This window comes from Meleagris gallopavo, chromosome 2 (assembly GCF_000146605.3).
Source record: "Meleagris gallopavo isolate NT-WF06-2002-E0010 breed Aviagen turkey brand Nicholas breeding stock chromosome 2, Turkey_5.1, whole genome shotgun sequence".
Classification (NCBI taxonomy): domain Eukaryota; kingdom Metazoa; phylum Chordata; class Aves; order Galliformes; family Phasianidae; genus Meleagris; species Meleagris gallopavo.
This window is the reverse complement of record NC_015012.2, coordinates 47,782,372-47,806,931: the sequence shown is the minus strand read 5'-3', so window position 1 is coordinate 47,806,931 and position 24,560 is coordinate 47,782,372. Positions and strand designations below refer to the sequence as shown.

At 38.1% G+C, this 24,560-nt stretch overlaps 2 protein-coding genes across 2 annotated transcripts in view; both read right to left on the bottom strand.

Annotated features, from left to right (window-relative positions):
* Positions 1-11,452, bottom strand: part of CCDC170 (coiled-coil domain containing 170) — a 43,612-nt gene extending 32,160 nt beyond the window's left edge. Inside the window, 4 exon segments of the mRNA XM_031552457.1 lie at positions 1,822-1,953; positions 6,858-6,885; positions 8,522-8,595; positions 10,062-11,452. Coding sequence (XP_031408317.1) covers positions 1,822-1,953; positions 6,858-6,885; positions 8,522-8,595; positions 10,062-10,118 — 291 coding nt within the window. The 5' untranslated portion in view covers positions 10,119-11,452.
* Positions 11,453-15,998: 4,546 nt separating this feature from the next.
* On the bottom strand, positions 15,999-24,006 carry ARMT1 (acidic residue methyltransferase 1; the record flags this gene model as incomplete). Its single annotated transcript, XM_010707219.3, is given in 5 exon segments — positions 15,999-20,664; positions 20,667-20,817; positions 21,769-21,934; positions 23,314-23,555; positions 23,881-24,006. Coding segments are annotated over 5 exon segments (1,299 nt in total), but the record flags the coding sequence as incomplete, so codon positions are not given.
* Between the last annotated feature and the right edge of the window lie 554 nt (positions 24,007-24,560).

The window sequence follows — 24,560 nt, the reverse complement described above, 5'->3', positions numbered from 1 at the left end:
ATGGCCAACCTGTCGTCCACCAGGACGCCCAGGTCCCTCTCTGCAGAGCTCCTCTCCAGCAGCTCATCCCCCAGCCTGTATTGGTGCATGCAATTATTCCTCCCTAGGTGTAAGACCCTACACTTGCTTTTGTGAACCTCATCCGCTTTCTTACTGCCCAGCTCTCCAGCCTGTCCAGGTCTCGCTGAATGGCAGCACAGCCTTCAGGCGTGTCAGCCAATCCTCCCAACTTCGTATCATCAGCAAACTTGCTGAGGGTGGCCACTATACCCTCATCAAGGTCATTGATGAAGATGTTGAACAAGACCGGACCCAGCACAGACCCCTGGGGGACACCACTGGTTACAGGTCTCCAGCCAGACTCTGCACCACCAACGACGACCCTCTGCGCTCTGCCAGTCAGCCAGTTCTCAACCCACCTCACTGTCCACTCGTCTATCCCACACTTCCTCAGCTTTGTTATAAGGATGTCGTGGGAGACAGTATCAAACGCCTTTCTAAAATCAAGGTAGATTACATCTACCGCAGTTAAGTTATAAGCAGTAATATATCTTAGCACTACTGTATAAGACTAGCATGCAAATAATTAAACCACATTAAAAACTCTTTTTGACAAACAAGTTAAAATATGTGACAAAAAAATTAGGCACTGAATATTTAAGACATCTAGCTGCAATACAGGTGGTCAAAAAATTCACAGCTCTCCCAGAAACTCCTACTGTGAGCAAAGCCTGGATGCTTAGAGTAAAAATCCAGCTGGTAAGGCAGCTGAACAGTTACCGCATTTGGAGCTGGCATAAGTCATCACTGATTTTGAGAAGAGCAGCTTTGTCCCTTCCCCACCTCATTGGCTTCACGTTGGTAATTCCCCCTTTTCTTTGCAGTATCAGGGACACTCACATGGCAATGAGGTAGAATATATCAGGAAACTGATCCAACTGAAAAACAACCCACAAGGAAAGGCTTTCTGCTGGATCAGCTCCCCAAACCAGTGCACCACAACACAACACAGACATCTGTGCTAAAGCAAGGGATGGGGCAGTGTGGGGAAGGACATGAACAGCTGAAGGAACAACAGGATTGCTTTATTTGGCAGCTGGACCAAGTTATGGTAGCTTAAAGCGTTCATAAACTTAAGATTTCTCTGTAGTTCAACTCCTCATTTGCCAAATGTGATATTTTTCTCTCTGTCTATTGTCTCTGTGGTCAGTTCCAACAGCAGAAGAAAAAAAAACACAACAAGAATAATCTCATATTATGAATTTTAAGAGCATTCAGCATAACTGGGCTCTGACCTCAGCTGGATCATGAAGGTCCTAAACGATCGTATGAACAGCTGCTTTCTTCCTATTCTTTTGCCTCACAAAGACAGCGGTGAAGGAGTCTATAAATCAGTCAGTCTTGCTGGCAATAAAGTCATTCAAGATTTCCAGTAAGAACTTCTTTCTATGGGACTATGAAATCCTGTATGAGTTCTCAAATATGAAATGATCCTGGACAACTTTAGAGGATCTCTGCAGTAATTTCAGGATAAACTGATCAAATTCAAGCTCAGCTGATGGACACACCCCTGTAGTTCTGACTGGACACTGTATTAATAATTCATTCTTCTATAGTACTGAGTGCTCGTTTCCCATACTCAGCTAACTATGGTAAAATATATTTTATTTCATTGATAGTCTCTTTTTAAGGTTCAGATGCTACAAAAAATTTGTAAGGAAACAAAGAATTTTTGTTCTTTCTGTAAACTTTCTGTTCTCTGCAAAAATGTTCTATAGCAAATCTTCAGATCTAGAGAAGCATTTGTAGGTAGTTGTGTACCTCTGAATGGACACAGTCATACTTCACTGATAGTGCTGCTAGCTCACTCTGAGCAGTCTCCGCTGCAGCTCGATAGTGGTTCATCTGCTCTCTGGTGACAGGCATATCCAAAAGAAAGCGATCACAAGACTCCTGAGAAGACAGTGTGAAAACCAATCCTTTAAACACTGCAATTTTAAACATTTTTGCTTCAGCGTTTTCTATACAGTACAGAGTATATCAGCAGAGTCATTCACATCACGGTCATTACAGGATTAATATTTAAATTCAGAAAAAGTACCCTTGGTCAGAGAAAGACCTTTCTGTTATTTACATGAGCCAACTAAACTCTAAAGATCCCTCTACTACAAGCCTCTCTCATTCCTCCTTTGACCCATGTCAGCTTTTATCCAGAAAACTGTTTGGCAAGAGAGCCCTCAAGTGTCTTGTACGAAGAGCCACTTTTGTTTTCTGACTGCAGTTATCCTGCATACTCTCTATTTTTTATTTTGGAAGAAACAGTGACAAAAAGCAAAGGCCATCAGTCTTCACCTCATGATTTTGCAGCTTTCATTCATATCTCACCTCTGTTGCTTCCCTACCAAGTTGACAAATCCGTGCCTTATCCTGATTTTCTCAAAGTTACTTTCTGGCTTTCCCAGTTGTGCTCTTATTTTTAGTATGCCAAGGCTAAAGGTCCTTTTGGACTCCATCAAGTTCGGACATAACTTCAGGTTTCTGAACAACGTTGGTGTTTTTTCCCCAGCAATCACCATTACCACACTGACTTCTCTTCACCCATTCTTAAGTCCTTCTAACAGATGGTGAGCGCTGGCTTTGTGTTCCCAACACAATCTCATTCATGCCACTTGCAGGACTAACAATTCTTTTAGCTGTGCTTTTTAGACTCTTCTTACTACACTTTTTCATTTTTATGTGGCTCTTCTAAAGCAGAGCACACCATGGTGGATTTCTCAACCTTTGTTATTTGAATTTTTCAAGGTGTAATTTAGACCTGAGATCTTGATAGGAGTTTAATTAGACTTTTTTTTTTCCCCCCCCAATTGATAATGACTACAAATGATGTAATTTAACATTTTAAGAACAGAAGTCTATTAGGTGATGCTGGGAGCACACATGTTAGAAGACAGAACAAGAGGTTTTTATTCCATCAGCTCCCACACAGGACAGAAACAAAACTGCAATCCTAATGCTTGCAGGTATGCATTCTAAAATGCAAATCTACCCCTTCACTGATGAACACCAATGAGCAACAGAAAAAAAACATGAGAAATATGATTAAGAATACAACCAAATGCTGTACTAAAGAGCAGGTGAAGCAGAGAAAAGCTAAACAGATCTGATTCATCAGGTGTCTCCAAAACATCGTTAATCAGTACATAGAAGCACATATGTGCATACATATACACCTAAGATAAAAGCTCTCTTTTTAATTTGACTGCCATTCTCTAAAAACATTGGGATTCTAAAGACTAACAAACAAACAACTAATAACAATTCACAAAAATGTTCAATTTTAAGAAAGAAATTAAGCAGTGTTTCTGTTCAGTGGATTGTGTAACAAGATGCATAATCCTTTTTGAAAGGGAAGCAGAATTAGTTTGCTTTAGAACAACAACAAAAAAAGTGATAATCACACACCATTAGTAATTTGCCTGAACTGTTTTCTCACCGACAGCCTATTCCCACTCCTGTACACTCTAAAGACACCATGAATAGAAAAGAAACTAAACCGCAAACCATTTTAAGAATGATGGGGATCAAGACAAACTGCCTAAGGTCCCAGAAGGAGACAACTCCTGGCTTAATTCACGCCAGTTGTTTTGATCTTTTCCCTTTCTTTTCTCAACTTTTTTTTTTTTAAGCTTGTTCTCCTGAAAAAGAGGTGGAAGACCAAAACCTTATTCAGCAACCTGGGAATAATGTAATTAAAGAGCTCAGCTTTCCGATTATCACAACTGCACATTGATCAGAATGGAAATGAGGCAGAGAATGCATAGCTCTCATTTATCACAGAATCACACAATGGCCTGGATTGAAAAGGACTACAATGATCATCTAGTTTCAACCCACTGCTATGTGCAGGGTCACCAACCACCAGACCAGGCTGCCCAGAGCCACATCCAGCCTGGCCTTGAATGCCTCCAGGGATGGGGCATCCACAACCTCCTTGGGGAAGATGAGTAATTCCTTTTAACACACAAAGATGACACTGGATAAGGAACTCTGCTCATTCTTATCTTTTAACTGTCAGAAAACCAGTTCCCCAAAACAAAACCTACAGGAAGTGTGAAAAGTACACATTCTGCTGACATAGCTAACTTCCCATTTACCATGTAACAGTTGTCACAATTGACTGCTAGGAAATACACAAAATGCTTGCTGCTTGATATAATCAGCAGCTGTTGTTATCCGATTAATAGAATGTGTATCTAGCTGAAAACGACACACATTAAATCTGAAAACATGCAAACTGACAATTGGAGTTTACAACTTATTAAAACTTTACAGAAACTTCTGGACAGTGTTGCAGGGTGTCACTCAACACTGCACTTTCAACAAAGCCTTCTCAACCAGGAAAAAAAAAAAAATAGCACATTTTCTTTCCTTCAGTTCTCAAGCACTGCAGCAGTCTTGACAGCTTACATACCGTGGCCGGTAACATCTATTTCAACTTTATTGTCCCCTACGGAGTTACAGAGCTCTTCCTAAGAACTCCCTGTCAGCAGTTTCCTCTCTTAAAGCAGTAGGGTGTAGCTTGGATGCCTTTCCTTATCTCAGCTTTGGCAATGTATTGCCTGTGCAGACAGCCATGCGATAGCTTGATAAGAAAGTTCCAAGTTCTTTAAGGTTTCATTAAGCCAGAAACCTGGAGCATCCAGAGTTTAACAGAGACTCTTGCACATATTATCTTGAAGTTAAAGTGTGATATGTAGCCCTTCTGCTTTCTTCTACACTGACACTGATTTCCAGGATGAGATAAACTGCAAGTTCAATTCCTACCCATTCTAAACAGGAAAAAAAAAAAAAAAGCTTTCTAAACAGGTGAACATGTAGTAAAATAACCCTTTATCAAGAAAACGTACAAAATTCCCTGAGGAACAACACAAAACTACTAAGTTCAGAGTGCAGCAGAAGATGAACTATCTTCTGGATTATCTTTTATAATATTGTCAACTCTTTAATCTTTCTTCACTTCAGTAGCAGACACTGGGTTAAATCCATCAAGTTTAATCACATTCATCTCCTTAAGGATGCTCAGCCCTTCTGCTTCACAAAGGAGTTACCACTTTCATCAAGCCAAACTGATACATGCAGAAGAGCTCATGGTCACATGCAGCCAGCAATCTCTGAGATAAAAGGGTTCCTAATTTTCTCAACACATTATCACACTTCTCATGGAGTAAGCAAGGCATGTACCATCTTCTTTGCTACTTTGTCTTACCACCTTACTCCACTTGTTGTTTCACACTGTACAACCAGGTGAAATCCTTTGAGACCAAGTTTTGTTTCCTTCTGTAATATAGCAAGGCTCCAAAACCATGGAGGGAGCTTGCAGACAGTGACACTATATTATTTATATATGTAACTATACTTATACTACTGTGTGGATGTAAATTTTCTTCTCTAAACAAACACAGTCACTCTGACTCCATAGAAAGGAGAAATTCAAAACTGCTTAAATAAAAAAAAAATTGCAGAGCAAGGTTGAAGAGTCATCAGCAATAATCATTGTAAGAAAGTCCATTAGAGCTGGAACTTCTGAATCCCACATTTGTCACACAATTATCTTTGTTAAGATAACTAGCACTTTAAAGATGTAAAGATACATATCTAGAAGGATTTGAAAGAGTTTTAAAATAAGTCAGGTGCAAAAGACAACTTGAATCACCATTTCACACGTACCATTCCAATGAGATTTATAGAAGCAGTTCTCTGCATTCTCAAGTGCCTTAGCAAATATAAAGCCAATCATTGTGACATCACACTCAAAAGGCTGGTATGATTATAGCATTTTTGGCAGGGAGCATGCATATTTTAATATTTAAGTAAATAGCTTTCTATGTTTTGCCAGCAGCTACTGGCAGCTAAATCTGATTATTAGTCATACACAACAAAACGCAAATAATTGGGCATGACTCTACTATAGGAGCAAAATTTATATTGCACATGTGGAGCTTTTGTTACTCTTTGGAAAATTCAGATTTGTAAAGTCTCATGAGTACTGTAACTTATACTGATTACAGTTAAGTGAATAAAGTGTTAAAGGAATAAGAGGCAATAAACAGAAAAAGCCTTCACGTATTGTACTTCTATCAGCTCTAAGAAGTCTGGGTTTTGAGTGTTTCTCCCATTCACACTGTGGACTTCTTTAAACTCTTCCCATTTACCTGCAAGAAAACGTAGTTTTCATTTCACTTCCAGTGCTAAAAAAAAATCTAAGTCTATATTTACAATGTTGAAGATCAGTAGCTACTTGGACCTTTGGCTTCACTAGCAATTCCTTAGAAGACAAACAACATAAGGTCATTGTTGTTATTATAGTTTTCTACTCCATTTTCATTTTTTACCAGATAACCGCTTCTTCCACCATTTTAGAACCTGGCCTGTAATTTGCAAATCTCTTTTTATTCGGAATCAACAGAACTTCAACATTTACTAGATATATACTTCCCCATACACTTCAAAAACAGTCAACTGTTCAAGTCAGTCACTCCCATTCTGCTTTTGTCAGCTTTTCCTTCATTAACAACATCCTTTCCCACTATAAGCTAATCTCAATCCTTGCAAACACTACCACCACTGCTTCCCTTTCTCAAATTATATTTAATTTAAAAATTTAAAAAAAGTCCCACCAAAATAGAAAGCCCTCAAGTATTATCCACTGACCACTATGCTGAGTGATCTGCCAAGCCTATTTCTTGCCTCTTAGGGAGCTACATTTGGTGCCCACACTGTTGGGCACTGCACTCGGGGCTGGGATTTCTTCTTCACATTGAGGGTGGCATAACAAAAGTGAACAACAATTCACTAACCTTTGTGGACTCTGTTCTCCCTTCATTTCTATAGAAATAAACAAAACAAGAAAAAAAAAAACAATAGAGGTTGAAAAATACTATAACAGCTCATTTTCTATGAAACAAAATAAATCCTGAATCTGTAATATTTCTTTTTAGTACAAATTTATATTCATGGGGGTATACGTGCATTAAAATTGTTCTAATTTCTGGAAATGCAATGCATTTTCATAACACAGCAGCACAGCTCATTATTATTTCTTGCAAGCAGAATGAAGATAACATCCAATATAAATTGCTGGGATGAATGTGAAGTTGGAAAAAAATCCATACCAAATGTGGCTCCCTAAGAAATCACAAGGAAACTTTAGTCCTAAACCTGCTACTGGAAAAGAGGGAGACTAAAGCTCCCTTCAAAAGAGGAATAATAGGAATTTTTCATGGGCTCAGCTACGGTAAAGGAGAGCTTATAGGCTGTTATTTGATTGTATCTGTTGCAACTACAGTTGGAAACATAATATTAAAACTTTGTTGCCATTCAGAATCTAATCTTTATAGTTTTCTATAAAAAGAAAAAAAAAAAAGTTAGCTTCTTTCTCAGTAATACTTTGCACAATTTCCCTTGCCTTCAGAGATCTCAAAATACTTCTATTAGTAACGCTTTATTAACATCAATCTTAAAAGTTGCAAGTACTGACTCAAAACTATTTCCAATTTGTCAGTCTGCCCTTCATATTCTCCAAAATCTAAGAAACGTCCAATTACTTTTGATCACTTCCCAATCTGTGAAGACCTTTTTGCTTTCTCTGGTTTGTTCTTTAACCGAGCTCAACTCTCTGCTTGCACTTTGCGTGTGCAACTCTGAAAAGCTGAGCTCTAGGAGGGGTGCATGTTCTCTCTTGGTTACATGTTACTGTGTCCAGTTTTGGTCCCCTCACTGCAAGAAAGACATTGAGGCCCTGGAACGTGTTCAAAGGAGGGCAACAAAGCTGGTGAGGGGTCTGGAACACAGGCCATATGAGGAGAGGCTGAAGGAGCTGGGAATGTTCAGCCTGGAGAAGAGGAGGCTCAGGGGAGACCTCATTGCTCTCTGTAACTTCCTGAAGGGAGGTTGCAGTGAGCTGGGGGTCAGCCTCTTCTCTCGTGTCATTAGTGATAGGACCAGAGGAAATGGTTTCAAGCTACGGCAGGGGAGATTCAAGCTGGACATTAGGAAGTATTACTTTTCAGAAAGGGTGGTCAGGCACTGGAATGGACTGCCCAGGGAGGTGGTGGAGTCGCCGACCCTGGGGGTGTTCAAGGAAAGACTGGATGTTGTGTTGAGGGACATGGTTTAATGCGAGCTATTGGTAATAGGTGAACAGTTGGACAGGATGATCTTTTAGGTCTTTTCCAACCTTGGTGATTCTATGATTCTATGTCTGTGGAGTTTTTATGCATTGCACCGTTCTAGAAACATGCAAAACTAAAGTGTTCTGAACAGCCCAAACAAATCACCAAAGAGATTTTCTAAATTCCTTTAGGAGGGTACTGCCTAGTCCTACCCTCCTCCCTTTGCAGTAATCATTAAAGAGGTATTACTGAAAGATAAAAATCACTGTCCAGGGTTGTTTCTCTACTGAGGAGATTTGATTAATGGGGCTCAAATGAAAGTTGCATGATAACCAACATTGCAGCCTTACCCTCTATTACCAGCAGCAGTTAAAGCTTTGCTGTCTTTCATTTTCCTCTCTGTCGGGATGAGGTGACTTTGCATCTAAATATAATAATTAAAACAACAAGTTATTACGATAGGAGAGAGCAGTCACCTCAAGGCAGAGAGAGATAAATCAATTGATGTAAATATTATTTAATATGTTAGGATTTATTTATTTTTTTATTTTTTACTTTGCCATTTGGCAGCATGGCTAAATTAATAAATTTGTCCTGACAGCTCATGTCACTGCTTTCCCAAAGTGAATAATGATGAGAAGCTGATGTATTTCATCTCAAGATACTAAAAATGGTAAATGCTAATGCAAAAAAAAAAAAAGGGGAAAGGGGGGAAATAAGCACTTAGTTTTGTTATACATTATGCAGTGGTTTTCACAGATTGCTTGTTCTACTGTTTTTACTTCAACAATGTTGAATAAAGGTGAATGATTTTTGTAAAATAGTTGCTAAAAAAATGTTTAAAAACAGACCATGGAGGAATGCGACCCTTGAAGTTCTCTTATGATGCCTGTTGTGTTTTACAGCATTCAAAGGAAGCCAAATGAGATGAGATACATTTAGATGTGCATACATAAACACAGTCAAGATGGACGAGCGCTGCAGTTGTATTTGCTGTTTATGTCCTACAATTTATAAATATATAGTTACTAACACACTGCTGAGCACCTACTATTTACTATGTTCATAGACATTACTACCTTCATAGCCTGCCTGACTTCAGTTCAGTAGTATGCAGGATGAAGTTACTGCCAATTCTATAATTTAGCAGCATCAACAAAAACTCTGCAATCAGGTCAAAGCAATCCTACTGAAGAAAAGAGCAGTCAATCTTACATAACAGAGGTTGTGTGTGTTGACTTCGTGCCTCAAAACAATATGGTACAACTACACAAGCGCCATTCAGCTTTTGGGGATATACCGAGCTGTTTGTGCACTGATAGCTCTCCCTTCAGAATAAGAAACTGCTGCACGTTTCCTGCTGTATCTTCAGTAGGAATGAGCTGGATCCTTCCAAGCCATATCCTAGAGCGTCTCCTTTAAACCTACATCAAAGCCAGCAAACCAACTTCAAAGGATTAAGAAACACAGAGAAATAATTCTCAGATAACCGTGAATTCCTGCTCCGTGACAGACCCTCCCTTTGGAGCACTTAACAAGGAAAACTTTTGTCCTTGAATCTGGAAAGATAAGCTCTAACGATCGGCTGGAGCACACTAAGGTGGGATTGAAGCACATCCCCACCAACACGTAAAGCCCTGCAGCTGCAGAAACTGTTTAAAAGAAAAGAACGAAATTAAATTTATAATTGAAGAGATAACCCGTAGGAGCGGTTCACAACCGGCCTTACGGCCAGTCACTCTCCATAAAAACAGCCAACGCGTTTACCGGACACAAGGAAGGCGTTCGGCCAAAACCGCCGGAGCGGGGCCGCGCCTCGCATTACCCCAGAGGGGCCGCTGCTCGCAGCCCTCCCCACTCCGGTAGACGCTGCCGCCCGGCGGCCGATACCTGAACGAGCCGAGGGGCGGCCGAGGCTGCGCGAGACCCGGCTCTGGAAGCACTCATGGCGGCCGCCGCGGCGACTCCGTTCCCACGGCAACGCAGGCGGGCAGAGGGACCGGGGCGGCTCCGCGCTTTTCCATCCAGCTTCAATTGCTGTTCCTCCGGGGTAGAAGTCGGAATTGGCAGGAGCCGGCGGGACGTGAGCCCTCACCCGCCATAGCATTAAAAAACATAGGAATACCGCTGTCATCTAGTTGGATATTGAGACATGCATACTGAATCAATATTTTCTGTAAATTATGTCTCAGCCCTCTTCTGGAGCTAGTTTCTACTCGTTATGGGCCAGTACTGAATACACACATTCAGTAACACTAATATTGGGTCTGAAGATTAAGGTCAACATGCACGCACCCTCCCCATTATAGCCACGATCTCTTTTTTTCCCCCCTTTAAAACATGACATCAAACTATGATGCCACAAAGCCATTTTCATCAAATCATAGACTCATTTAAGTTGGAAAAGACCTACAAAATTGTCAAGTTCAACCATCAAACTTTTTGAGTCCCAGCACTGAACTATGGCCCTTAGTGTCATGCCTACACATCATCTCTTAATACCTCCAGGATGAGGACTCCACCACCTCCTTGGGCAGTCCATTCCAATGCCTAACCAACATTTCCGTGAAGAAATTCCTGATATCTAATCCAAACCTCACCTGGTACAACTTGAGGCTGTTTCCTCACATGCTATCACTTGTCAATTGAAAGATACCCACCTCGCTACAGCCTCTTTTCAGGTAGAGTGATGAGGTGTCCCCTAACCTCCTTCAGACTAAGCAGCCTCAAATCCCTCAGCCACACTCAGATGCCTTGTTTTCTAGTCCTCTCACCAGTTCCGTTGCTCTTCTCTCTACACGCTCAAACAACCCAATGTCCTTGTAGTGAGGGACCCAAAACAACACAGTACTCAAGGTATGATTTTACCAGTGCCATGTGCAAGGGGACAGTCACTTTCCCAGTCCTGCTGGCCATGCTTTCTGACTCAAAACAGGCTGATGCTGACTCACTTACGTGGGCACATTGTGGGCTCACATCCAGCCAGCTGCCAATCAGCACAACCAGAGCTTTTTCTGCTGGGCAAGAGGCGTGAGTCATATGCCACACAGGTGATGGAAAACAGAGCCCAGAACTGTAGCAGCAGCAGCTGGGCCCACCAGCAGTAGGTGGAGAACACAAGAAGTTCTCTCTAATTTGCAAAGGGGAAGAGAGCTCAGTGCCTGGTAGTGAACTGTCTTTTTGAAAGGAAGCTCACAGAAGCATTTTTCCACTGCAAATAAACACTGACCAACAAAACTTCAATAAATCTGACAAAAAACTGCCCTTCTCCTTCAGAACTGAAGGTGAAGAGTAGATGATGTTTCACTAGCACCATGCTTTTGGCTCAGGCACAGTTTCAGTCTCTTCTCCTAGAACTGTGAGACGAGCACACCACACAGCATGGAGAGACCAGGCTGCCTTCATTACAGCAAAAAGATGTGCAGCTGACAAGGGAGGCCCTCCTCCACACCTGCCTTCCAAATCAAGTAGATAAACATGGGGGCAGAGGAACTAGCAAGAAAAAAAAAAACACCCTTCAGATGTGCAGGTGTATTGCTGTTGCATATGACTTACTGTGGAGATTCTGTGAGCTACTTAATTGGGCCTGCCACAATGCCTCCAAGGAACAGGGCAATCTCAGCAGATTTCTGGACTCACTCTGAAGTCAAGATGTATGACACCTTTCTTTCAGTTTCTTCTTCCAGAGAAGAAAATGGAAAAGCTAGGGCTGGTATTATTTTTATTTATTCATTTTTAGAAGAGAGCTGTAAATGATCAGTTCATTATTTAGAGACATGCACGTGTATGCTACTCTCAGGCTGCAGGCTCAACATAAAGGAAAACTGTGTTAAGGACAGATTGCTGTTACCTAAACATACAAGTCTGCTCTATTTTTTTTTTCCTCCTCCTGTCTGTGCGCCTGACACTATGTCACTCTTTCTGCCAATAACAGAATTCTCCCCATCTACACACAGCAGTGCCAATGTAGATACTCACCATATTTTAAAGTGTTGCATCGCTTAAAGTGATTAATTTTCTCTCTTAAAGAGAGAAAATAAGACTGGAAATAGAGCAAAGGAAAGAACACTGAGGCAGGTGTGGGGCTGAGTCGTCCTGAGGCCCTGGCCAGATAATGTGCAGCAAAGGTAGCCATGTGCCCCCATCTCAGTGAGCAGTTGGGAAAAGCCAGGTTGTTACAATTTCAAATGCTGTTAAATAAAAGAGAAGAATGACTGGATAAGGCTGATGAAGACAATAGCAGATTTGGAACTTTAAAGGAAACGGTACAGAGAAAAACATAGTACAGGCCAAGCTGGGGAAGGTCAGGGAATAAACAATGCAAAACATGTACAAGGTAGTAATGAATAGGGAAAAGTAATTTGGGAGCAATATATACAGTAGCTAACTGCATCAGGCAGTACCAGCACATCATGTTTTTGTTCCTTGCATCCTGGCTCAATCAGACACAGAGAACAGCTCCTTACTAGCAGGGTGCAGCAAAGGGCTTGGCACAGGGTCTGCCAGTGTTGCTGTGGGCACAGCCTCACACTGTGCTCCAGTAGTGCAGGTCTTGCTGTACCCAAATCAAAGGTGCTACAGCCACATGCTACAAAGCACTGAGTCAGTCAAAACTCATTCTGCAATTCAAATATATCCGATATTTTTGACAGGCTGAATTCGTACAGGTAGTCTCATATAAAAGTCAGCATAAAACTTCCATATGCATAGACAAAGATTTCTTGTTTAGTATCTGACTACGGCCCAATCTGTCCCACTACCAGAGCCCTGTACAGATGTGTGGCTAAACCACTGTGAAACTTTCTCCCAACTTTATGTGCTTGAGTGCATTTCTTCCCCCATCACTAATCCTGCAGTGCCACAGCTGGTTCAAGAGACAAACTTCAGCTACTTCTACAGCCTTAGTGATGTAGAGATAGCATATATTATATGCTATGAAATTATCAGGATTTAAAAAAAAATATACTAAACTGTAGTGAGAATAACAAAAAGGGAAAGAATAAAGATGAGGAAAAGCAGAAATTTCATACAGCACTGAAAAGACTGTGATAATTTGAGGGAGTGCTATACCTGCCCTTCAAGACATTCCACTAAGGAAAACTATCTTATTACAGCATCATGAATCTTAAAATATTTTAAAGCTTATTTGCTAAATTCTACAGATAGAGCTCACAAAAAGGACTCAATGTTTCTCTTTACAGAGGGAACATAAAAACTTAAGAAAGACTAGTTCTGAATGGTTTTTTTTTTGTTTTTGTTTTTGTTTTTTTTAATAATTTCAGGGAATCATTTACATTGAATGAAATGCTTCATGATCTGTTACAGAAAATACATGGACAGGATTTATCACCCTGAGAAAAGAGTTATGCCAAATCTTAAGTTCATGTACTTAATAAAGTCACTCTAATCTTTGAGCAGAAAATGTTGTTTCATTAATTCTGCTATCATCAGATATCGTCATATAAAATACATTATAAAAATTGATTAAAAGGCTGAATCAAAATATTAATCTTGAAAATAGTAGTCCTTGATTGATGGATACTATATAGAGAAAACCTACTAACCTCAAGCCATTTACATCAGTAGCAGATTGAGGTGGTGAAGTATTTCGGTTTTTATGCACATCAGTTCCAAATGATTTGCATGATATGCATTTCAGGCATTCATGCAAAAGCAAATAGAGCTGAGGTAAAAGAGGTTAGCAAAGCTAAGCAAAACTAAGCAAAACTAACTTTTAGACTAAAAGAAAAAAATGAAATCTCTTTCTCCAGAAGACTGTATTTAATCTGTCTTCAAATTTGGCTAAAATAACTGAAAATACATTTTTCTTAGAATCACAGAATGGCCTGGGTTGAAAAGGACCGCAATGATCATCGAGTTTCAACCCCCCTGCTACATGCACTACAACCACTAGACCAGGCTGCCCAGAGCCACATCCAACCTGACCTTGAATGCATCCAGGAATGGGGCATCGACAACAATTTTTACAAACACTGGGCATGAAAGTCAGAGGGGATGATAAGCCAAGACTCATGTTTGCCTTCACAAAGGTATCAGCTCCAGATACTCAATGTGTCCAACGCCAACCTGTACTACCCACTACCCATCACCAAAAATCACATCCTGCAGCACAGGAATTTTCTTTTGAGTGCCTTATCTTCATCTTATCTCCTCTAAATAAAAAAAAAATCAAGACAGAACTTATTTCTCTTTTGTTAGTTGACACCAAAGTCTAGCTCACGACTAGCAGCGGATATGATATAGAGATCAAGTGCTAGAAACTATGACTTCAATTAAAGGGAGATACTGCCTCTCTGGAGGCAGCTTCTTGACGCATTTACAAACTTCAAGGTAGAAAAGTTATTAATGCAATTATATTATCAAGAAAACTAGAAGAGAGACAATATAACTAATAGGATTATGAATGTTTGTGTTTGTATAAGTTATGTCTGGTACCAGGTACTATTGGAAATCTAATAGCAGGCAAACTTAGGGATTTACCAGCCTTATAAAGTCGAGCTCCTCCTCTGCCTAAACAAAACAGCAGGTGTTTGGGTTGTTTGTTTGTTTGGTTTTGGTTTTTGTGAAAAAGAGTTTAACTCCATCCTCATCCCACGTGAAACTTCAGATGTACTGGAGAAGACATTGTGAGGGGTCATGAAACCCTCTAATACACATTTCTATATATCTTGCATTAGCCTCCTCCTTAGTTCCAAATATTTGACTTCATTAAAGACTTGAAAAAAATGGGTAGAATCCTGAAAAATGAAAAAATTTGTGGAAGTGTAGCAATGTCTTTATAGGAAGTTTGAAGGATATTGATAAAAGCAGCATAGAAATAGTGAAAACATTTACTTTATACAATCATAATATGACAGTTAATTCATAGAAGTGAGGGAGAAAAAGAGAAATGAGCCAAACAGCTACAGGAAGTATAAATAAAACACCTCCTTAGAATTTATCTGCGGAATTCACAACTGTGAAGCTAAGCCAGAATTTAAATTAATTAGCCTGTGCTGATTTATGAAATAAATGTACCTCTTCTATTTCCAGGGGTAATAGAAATGCATCTGAATCAGCTAGAATAAAAATTATTAAATTTCAGAAAGGTTTGAAAACCTGATCTTGGACCTGTTCTTTAGACAAGGAAAAAAAAAAAACCACCACCAACACCACCACAAGGTGTCCACTGTATAGGAAAAACTCATCTACTGTGCTGACTGCCATACTGTAAAGAAACAAAAGAAACATTTCAAACAATACATTTTCAGTTTCTTTCAGAACTCTTTAGATTAGTCATAGGTTATTTTTTGCCTTAAAACAAAATCATTCTATACTTTTGCTCTGTAAGTTTGGATAGACAAGGCTTCTGAGCAAACAAAATACTGAATTAAAAATGAGCAATTCTATAAAAAAAAATTTCACCTCAGAATTATTGTTATATACAATGCATACATAATGATGGTAATTTCTGGGCAATAGAGTGAATATTTTTCATATGCTGACAGAATACTGGAGATAAATACATTTCGTGTCAAAGAATTAAGTAGTTCAACCATGAATTGAAATACACTATGAATTTTAAAGCAACTGTTTCAAAAGCAACAATTAAGGTTTTCAGAACATCAGTAGCGCATATAAAACAAAATTTTTCAAACATAGTTGCATGGATTGAAATACTGAAATGCTTCCAATTTTCACTGAAAACATATGGAGCACCTATCAGTTTAGGAAACGACACTGGTAACTGCCAGCTGCACTAACCGTAGGAAGAAATTGTCACATTTATTTCAACAGTTTCTCAAAGTTTTGAAACAAACAACAATATTGGCATTGTAACAAGGTAAAACTTTTATTGAGACATGGTAGTATTAAGGAAAAAAATAAGGTACTCTTATCTATTTCTTTCAAAACCTCAGTGGATAAATAAGCTTTATTGGCATTATATAAAATCCATGTCAGAGGAAAAATACCAGGAACTTAGACCTGAATTATTTCAAGTTGGTTTTCCAGCCATTAAAACAGAAGTTTGACATTTGCACACAGTTAAAGGATTTGTTTCTTAAAACAGTTTCCAGTCACACAGTCAACTTATTTTCTGCATCTATTTTACAAAGCCTCATCTTACAGTTTCAAATGCATACAGAATTATTGTATATATCTTACCCAATGAATTGTCAAGTCTTTAGTTTCATATACTGGTTTTCTTTGTGCCTGTGGCAGTATTTTTCTACAGTTTCATCACAGATGGAAGTCATCGTTATCTCTCAAAAACTGATTTACAAATACAGTTGCTCAAACGGTAGAATAAAAAAAACAGAGTCAAAAGACACTGGTCTGTGGTCCTTGGAATCACTGAAAATGCCCTTATTTTTGATGTAAGTAATCAAGTGGCGTATGGGAAAAAAAAACCCTCAAGAATTTATTATACAAATCAGTAGCTCCTGAGTTATTCTGTAGAAGTATTTTGGGCAATCAGTTGTGACTAATGTACAGAAGCAACTTTCTTGAAGACTCAAGAAAATAATTATGCAGTATTATAGCATAAGCTATTGCTATAATGTATGCTTTATACTAATAACAGTAAATTCCACTTAAGTGCTGTAGGTGCATGTTGCCCTTTCACAAAGCTGCATTTACACAAGTAGTTAACACTGAATATCTACAACAGGATTTCCTAAGTGGATACAGTATTTTCAATTAAACTGTAACTAACTCAGCAGGGAGGACAATGCCTCACCAGAGTAACACTATGTTGTGGCACGGGAGAATATAATACTGGCATTTCAGCATCACTTCTTTTCCTTATTAGCAATGCAAATTTTACAACAATACAGCCAACCAGCAAACAGAAAGGTATGATGCACACTATATTGTCTATAAATGGTACTTTGCAGCTATAGGAAGTCAAGCAATTTGGAAGATACGGCTATGCATTCTTTATATAATTGTCACATGTAAATTTCCAGACTTCTTTTTGTGAGGGGTTAAATATATGCTCACTTTATGAACTGGAGAATTGAACTTCCTTTTTTTTTTTTTTCCCCTCCTCTCCTCAGTGTGGTATCATGCCTTACATTACATTTCAAGTGCTAATCTAAGAACTACATGTCTTAAAATACTCAGGAAATCCTGCTTCCCCACAAACATCAACACAACGGCCTCCAACAAGAAGACTGAGTACTACTGTACAACCACTGATGCATTTCCTAAGTGGTTTAGAATTTGTAGGACTATTTATCACGACTTCAGAGTACTTACTGCATTGAGTTTCCAGAAATAGAGAGCTAGAAAGCAACTTGGGAACACAGAGACAGATTAATAGCCAGATAAAAATGCAAACAAGTTTCTCAGCATCTGCAGAGACTGGGAATAGATTCGCCTCTTAAGCAAAGGAATGCCTTAACAGTGAAACAACCCTTTTTTCTTCTTGTTTATTACACACATTTCAACCTCTTCAGCAGATTAAGTGAGCACTGTACAAATAATCTGTACATAAACAAATCAGGTTCTTTCATTAATTATTTTGTTTTTATTGCACGTATTCTACAACATCCATTTTTGTATGTGCTCTTGACCCAAAGCTGTTGCTTCAAAGTGCATTTGAAATAAGTTAACAGCATCCTCAAAGATGAGAAACTGAGGCTCCAATGGTCAAACTCATCATGATGTTTATGTATTTTATCAAAGCACCAAAGCTGGAGCCTCCTTGAGCTCCCTCCAGACAAAGATGAGCTATCTGACCTTCAGCTCTCTTAACTGGATTTCTAACTTACACATTCTAATCAAGTGATTTACAATTATAGAATATAGAATTGCTCAGGTTGGAAAAAATGTTACAGATCATCCAGTCCAACCACAACCTAACCAAACTATCTTCTAAGAGTACTAGGCCAGTGGTACAAGGCAGATGGACAGCACTAAGCCCACCTCTCAAAACTAGAGCCCCACCTCCAATATCATATTGCCTCTAGAAATTCCCAGCATCTTAGTTTTTGAATATTTGACCTTGCAACTTTCATATATTTTACTACACTTTCAGATGTCAGAAGAAAGAAAAACACAAACACAAATAATCAAAGTCATGAGTAAATGGAGCATATTCATCTACTATATAGATCTTTATTATAAGAATGCAGTCTCTTGTAGCAGCAATTGATTCTCTCCATTTTAGAATGATAAATGAGGCATACTTCGCTAGCAATTTCACTTAGCAGAAGGGGATTCCAGTTTTATTTCAAAGCCCAGAAAAGCTACAAAATATTCCATCTTCCCTCTCCAACTTCTTTAGACCTACTAAAGTCTATCCTTGTCTTAGTTTAACCATGAGTGAAGAAATTTCTTTTAATCCAACTTGCACCATAGAGTCATTCTAATTCTCTTTCCAAAGCATTCCAAATGTAGTCAATAAGGACACTTTGGTGTCCTCTGATTAACTGTATAATATTTCACTGTATCTATAAAATGGAAGGGGAAGATTCTCTACCTATGATCTACTCTTCCTCTCCATCTACTCTTCCTCTAAATAACAATGTCCTTGGTTACCAGGGGCAAGTTCTGCTGTTAGAAGCCCTGGACAACTTCACAGAGAGAAAGACAGACTTTTAACACCATTTCCCAACAAACCTGCAGCTCTTCTATAAAAGGCCCTAATTCCAGCAGTACTTTAAGACTTGAGAGAATCCATTTTTAATTTTATTTTATTTTATTTTTTTAAGAAGTTACTGAAATCCTTCTCCTTTCCTTACATTTTGAGAGGGGGGGGGAAGGAAAAAAAAAAAAAATCACAAAAAGATTACCAAATTCCCACCCAATTTCAGTGTGAGGTATCCTGACACTGGAGTAGAGGAGAAGAAACTGGGATGTAACTCCAATAAGCAGCAATCTGTATGGTATATATCTCTAACATATACTGTATTTCTCAGTGCAACTGGGGCTGCATTTCCCCAGTATATATATTTTAGAAGGATAACATGATTTTTAAGTTGAAAGAGGCAAAAATGCTTCAAACACAATCACTAATATGAAGGCCACCTTCAATTCAAGCTTGTGTTTTTTTGTTGTTCTTGTTTTTGTTTTTCTTGTTGTTTTTGGTAGAGACCCTTAAATAAATAATACCTTCCACACTCTTAAAATGAAATTGTCCTTTTTTCTACTGATTTTCTTACCATATAGGATAACTTTCCTCTTACCAAGAAAATAAATAGCAACATTCATTCATATTTTAAAATAAAAAATTTAGTTTTCAAATTCTAAATCAATATTTACTAAAAACATTTATCTTAATATACTGCTAACTATATTCAAATAAAGATAACTATTTAAAAACGCTGAAAGCAGTTTGTCCATTGACACAAGCAACACATAAAAACTAATTTATGTGATAAAGTCTAGGTACAAGTAAACTCTTTCAAACTGTTTTAAAATATGATCCTGCAATGACCATATTCAAAAGAATTTATTTACGTATTGCTAAAATATTAACTTTCATGCAATGTGTGGCACATAAAGAACAAATTATCCTGAAGTAAGTAAATACATGCGTAGATGTGATTAAGGAAATGGCTTCTGAAGTAGATTTTTCACTTCTTAAGCATAAACTCTCATACCCACAGATGAGGGGAAAAAAAATAATAGACATATTCATCTTAGACATCAGCCACTGGCATTAGAAAAAAAAGTATATATTGAAATACAGAGCGATTTATGTACACAAAGTCAGCTCAGAAATTTTTATGGAACGTCCAAGTCTTAAGGAACAACCAATTATTTGGAAAAAAGGGCAAACAAAAAAATCATTGCTTAAGCCAAACAGAGAGAAAGCAGTCACAACTCTTCTACATCTAGCCGTTAGAACTTTAGGAACCATTTAACTGGAATCAGGGAGTAGCATCAAACTGAACTATCCCATATTTGCCACTTATCATCCATTCCGGTTCAGAAGCCTGGATTTGTTCACCCTGCCCAGGCTTCAGGCCAACCTGAGTGTCAGATTTCAGTGTTCTTAAACTACAGAGAGGTGCAGGATGAAACTTGTTCAAGGCCTGATGAAATGGAACAGTATACTCCCATTTTCTATCACCTGTTAATTTTCTATAGTTTAGATCACCTTTAAAAAGAAGCAAGTTTGACTTCTGTAAATCAGCATACAAATCAGGAGCAACCTCGGCCATGCTGGAATAGATATGAGGCAAAGTCCAAAACATGTGATCTTGGTAAACCCAAATGCCCTTTTTCAAGTTGCCCTCCCAGTTTATCCCACATCTAGACATCCACATATGATTAGCTGACTGGAGCTGTTTAATAGTCCAGTTAAAATCATTCTTTGTTGTATCTGACACGTACCACGGAATACTTTTTCCATGGAAATGGACTTCATCAGCCAGCTTTGATGACAACAAGAAGTCAGTCAACACAAGATCACTTACAAGCTCAAATCCAGCATTATCCAAGATTATATCAACTCTAACAGTACACTTATCTGTATTCCTTTTTTGGCATTTATAAGTAGTGACCAAAGTTTTTCCATATCATTCACTATGATGTAAGGTATCATGTCTTCCAGGCATTGTAAAGGACTAGATTTCTGAGAGCTTTTCTCACCGGCTGAAAAAGAAAGGTCACACTTATTGCCCCACAGTGACACCTAGAAAGAGGGGGAGGAAAAGAAAACACAAAAATCACAGTTGGTAAGCCTCATTACAGTTACATTTCAAATATCACATACATCTAAAGATTTTTATTTGCTTCTATTTTAGGGACATAAAAGCTCTAAATCCACATTTTCTTCCAAGTTTAAATAAAATTCAACTTCTTGTACAATAATCTCAATACTGAAAAAAAATTCTTGGAAGGAACTAAACAATGCTCTGCATTTATGCAGGCATCAGAAACATGCATCAGCATGTTAGACAGACATTTTGGATTGACATAAGTACACCAGAAAAATTGTAATGTATATTTTCTACACTGTAATTCCAGAAACCATCAGAGGGAAGACAAAAAAAAAAAAAGGAGTAGTAAAAGCATGTTAATTTATATGATGAAGTCGGGTAAGCAGCAGAATTTATAATATTTTTTTCCATGAATACATAAAGTACACTCTAACGAACTTCTTACAAAGTACAAAGACTGATCAAATAGTTCATGTGCATTGTTGCCAACAATATAACTTATCATAATCCTATGATATTTTGTACTCTACCCAAATGCATTATTTTCCAAGAAGAGTTATGAGCTTTTAAAGCTCTTCTGGCCCACGTACATCTAAAGATTTTTCAAGTGATGGTAAAATGAATTGCTTTCAAATTTTATGGTTAAACAACAAAAGGGCCATCTGGAAATTGACTCAGATGTTTTAGAGATGCTTTTTTTTTTTTTTTTTGAGGGAGAACAAGCGAAGTTTTCAAATACACAGTGAACATCAGTGGTATAAGGAAAACATCAAACTTAATACAGGTGACCAAAACATAAACATTCCCAAAGTAGCAATAAAGTATATCTGTCAGGATTTCACCACATCTTTATAAACATAAGAGCTGAATTTTCTTTATAACCTCAAGCTTTCATTTGTTACAGAGAAGCACTACAAGTTTACCTGCAGTAGTTTAAAAAGTTCCCCCTGAAGTTGCTTTTCATCTAAATCCTTGATGTTTTTAAGAAGTTCCTGAAAGTAAGTGCATAAAGCAATAATAGCCTCTTGGGATTCAAAGAAATTTTGAGCCTTTCCTTCCTTAAATACGTCAAAGCTGCCAATAGGTGGGCTAAAAATAAGAAGAGAATGAATGTATTAACATACTTTCCACATTTTCTATGACAGAACTTGAAACATTTGAAAAGGAAAGGTCAGAGCTCAGCTTCTTTAAGCCACATTAAGGAATCCCGCTAGATTTTTCCAGTTTCAACTCATCATACTGGATTCTTACATATCTCAATAAAAACTTGATAACATATCTTACTGGAACAAATAGCATACAGGACATCTTGAAATTATTAGCAACATACTCTGAAAATGAACAAGCGTTCTATCACGACTGCACATACTGTAACAATTATGAACTCCATTTTTCGTACACAGATGAATAAAACTATAAAATATAAGTGAAAAAGCACAGTGAATTCACATGCACAGTGAATTGTGGGCCCATTTTTAATTGGATTTTTGCCTACTGAAGTGTATCTCCCATACCAAGGTCTCTTACAGTGGTAATTCTTATGAAAGCTTTTAACTAAGACTTTAGAAAATTAACATGCCAAAGTTGACAAAATAATTCAGCTCCTGTAATATATTAGAAATATCAACCTAAAGTAAGAACCGTATTTGCAGTTATACTTTTTGACAAATGATTGAACCACATACTTAAGAGTAGACAAATAATAAAGATCAAGAAATGTAAAGCTTACTTTAAGAGCAATCCAGAAGATTTTTTTGCTACGGGAGTTCAAATTGTGCAATATCTCAGTAGAAACAAAGAAATCCATTACTGTGTTTCTGTCTCCATAATGCTAAGGAGAATTCCACAGTGCATAAAGCTTTTGAGCTTAAACCTGTTAATTCCTATCTCTTTACATTGTATTGGCACCTCTCCATAGTACCAGCACAACAAACTCCTACCAAGTTATATTTAACCAGGATCAGCTCCTTAAGTTGATGCAACATGTGGGCTGTCAAACACAACTGGAACTAAGATGATGGTGCAGAATGAACAGGGGCTATTGAAGCTGGGTGTTCTGCAGTAAGAACTTCAAATTTCTAGCAGTAGCAAAACAAGTTAGAATGCCCAACAGATAGGTAGGTTAACATATACCTCAAGACACAATTCTAGTCTTTAAAAATACTAAATAACTTCTAAGATCTCACTAAACAGTAGTCTGCAAGGTCAAGCTAAACAGTCAAACTTGAGAGACTTCGTAGAGACTAAGTCACAGAAACTGAGACATAATAAAAAATACTACCTTCTAAATCTACTGAATGAAAGTAGAAAACATTGATTTTAAATCTGAAGTGTGAGACAATGGGAAATTGATATAGTAAAAGCTTAAAATTCTGATTCACCTTACTTCCTATAGTCTTTCTTTCTCCCAAAATAAAAACGGAAAACAGTACTGTCTTGCAGAGTAAGACACCAAACCAAATACTTACTTCTGTGCTAATGCTGCATGAATTCTTCGATACATGTAACACTCTACAAATAACCAAGGGGACTGGAACCAACTTGGTTCTCCATTTCCATTTAATAGACTACGTTGGTAGTCTAGGTATTGATTCCACAGGGCAGCATCAGGCAGCTCATCTTCTAGAGGAATCACAGGTTTGTCTGTTTGCAGTTCATTCCGTAATTTGGAAAGGAAGGATATAGCTCTCTTCTCTGCTTCAACACCTTTCTGAAATAAGCGAAAAACAAAAGTTCCTATTCTGAACATTTATTCCTATAGCAACATAGTGCAATCTTTCAGGAAATCAGTAAGTGATAAGCCTTAGCTGCCACACACAAGTCCCAGAACAAGTCAGAGCTTGATACAGCCAAACACATTTGGGTGAATGACATTCATTTTATGCATAACATCCCAAAATGAATCACACACTGGACTTCTTTTTAGATTGAACCTTATGGTTAATAAAGGGGAACAGAAAACACAAAGGCACAGAAGGGATCTCTAATAGTTAGGGAAAAGCAAAATCCCAGGCAAGCAGAAACCTTACTCTTACCTCCCCATGTTCTTCAAAGAACTCATTTTTGTGTCGATGCAGAGTGTCAATAACTTTTGTGAGGATCTGGGGTAGTCGGTCTTTAACTGTAAAGTATGCGAAGGATCTAAAGAAGAAAGTATCAAAATGTTATTACTGAAATTATGAAATATCTACTATTTTTTAAATAGTGCACTTTTTTTAAATAGCATGGTCTTAAAAGTCAGTTTCTGCACGCATAAAACAGTTGATAGCAATGAGGAAAAAAAAAACTTTAAAAACCATCTGGATGTGGTGCTCAGGGACATGATTTAGCAGAGGGATATCAGAGTTAAGGTAGTATAGTTAGGTTGTGGTTGGACTTGATGATCTTTAAGGTCTTTTCCAACCTGAGCGATTCTATGATTCTATGACTGGCCCTGCCAAAGGGACACAAACAGGGGCTAATTCCAGGCTAAAACGCATTCTCCAGTTGCTGTTACCAGATATGAAGACATAAAACTAAAAGCACAGAGTACCGCCTTCAGCTTAGGTATGTTTGGTATCAGTAACCTTTACAACAGCAAAATCCACACTGCTTGCTTTTCAATACACAAATATATAAGAATTATTCACAATAGCAAGTGAAATTAAATGATTTTTTTATATAAGTATATATAATTTATATAGAAATTGAGCGATTTACGGTTATGGTTGTGTTT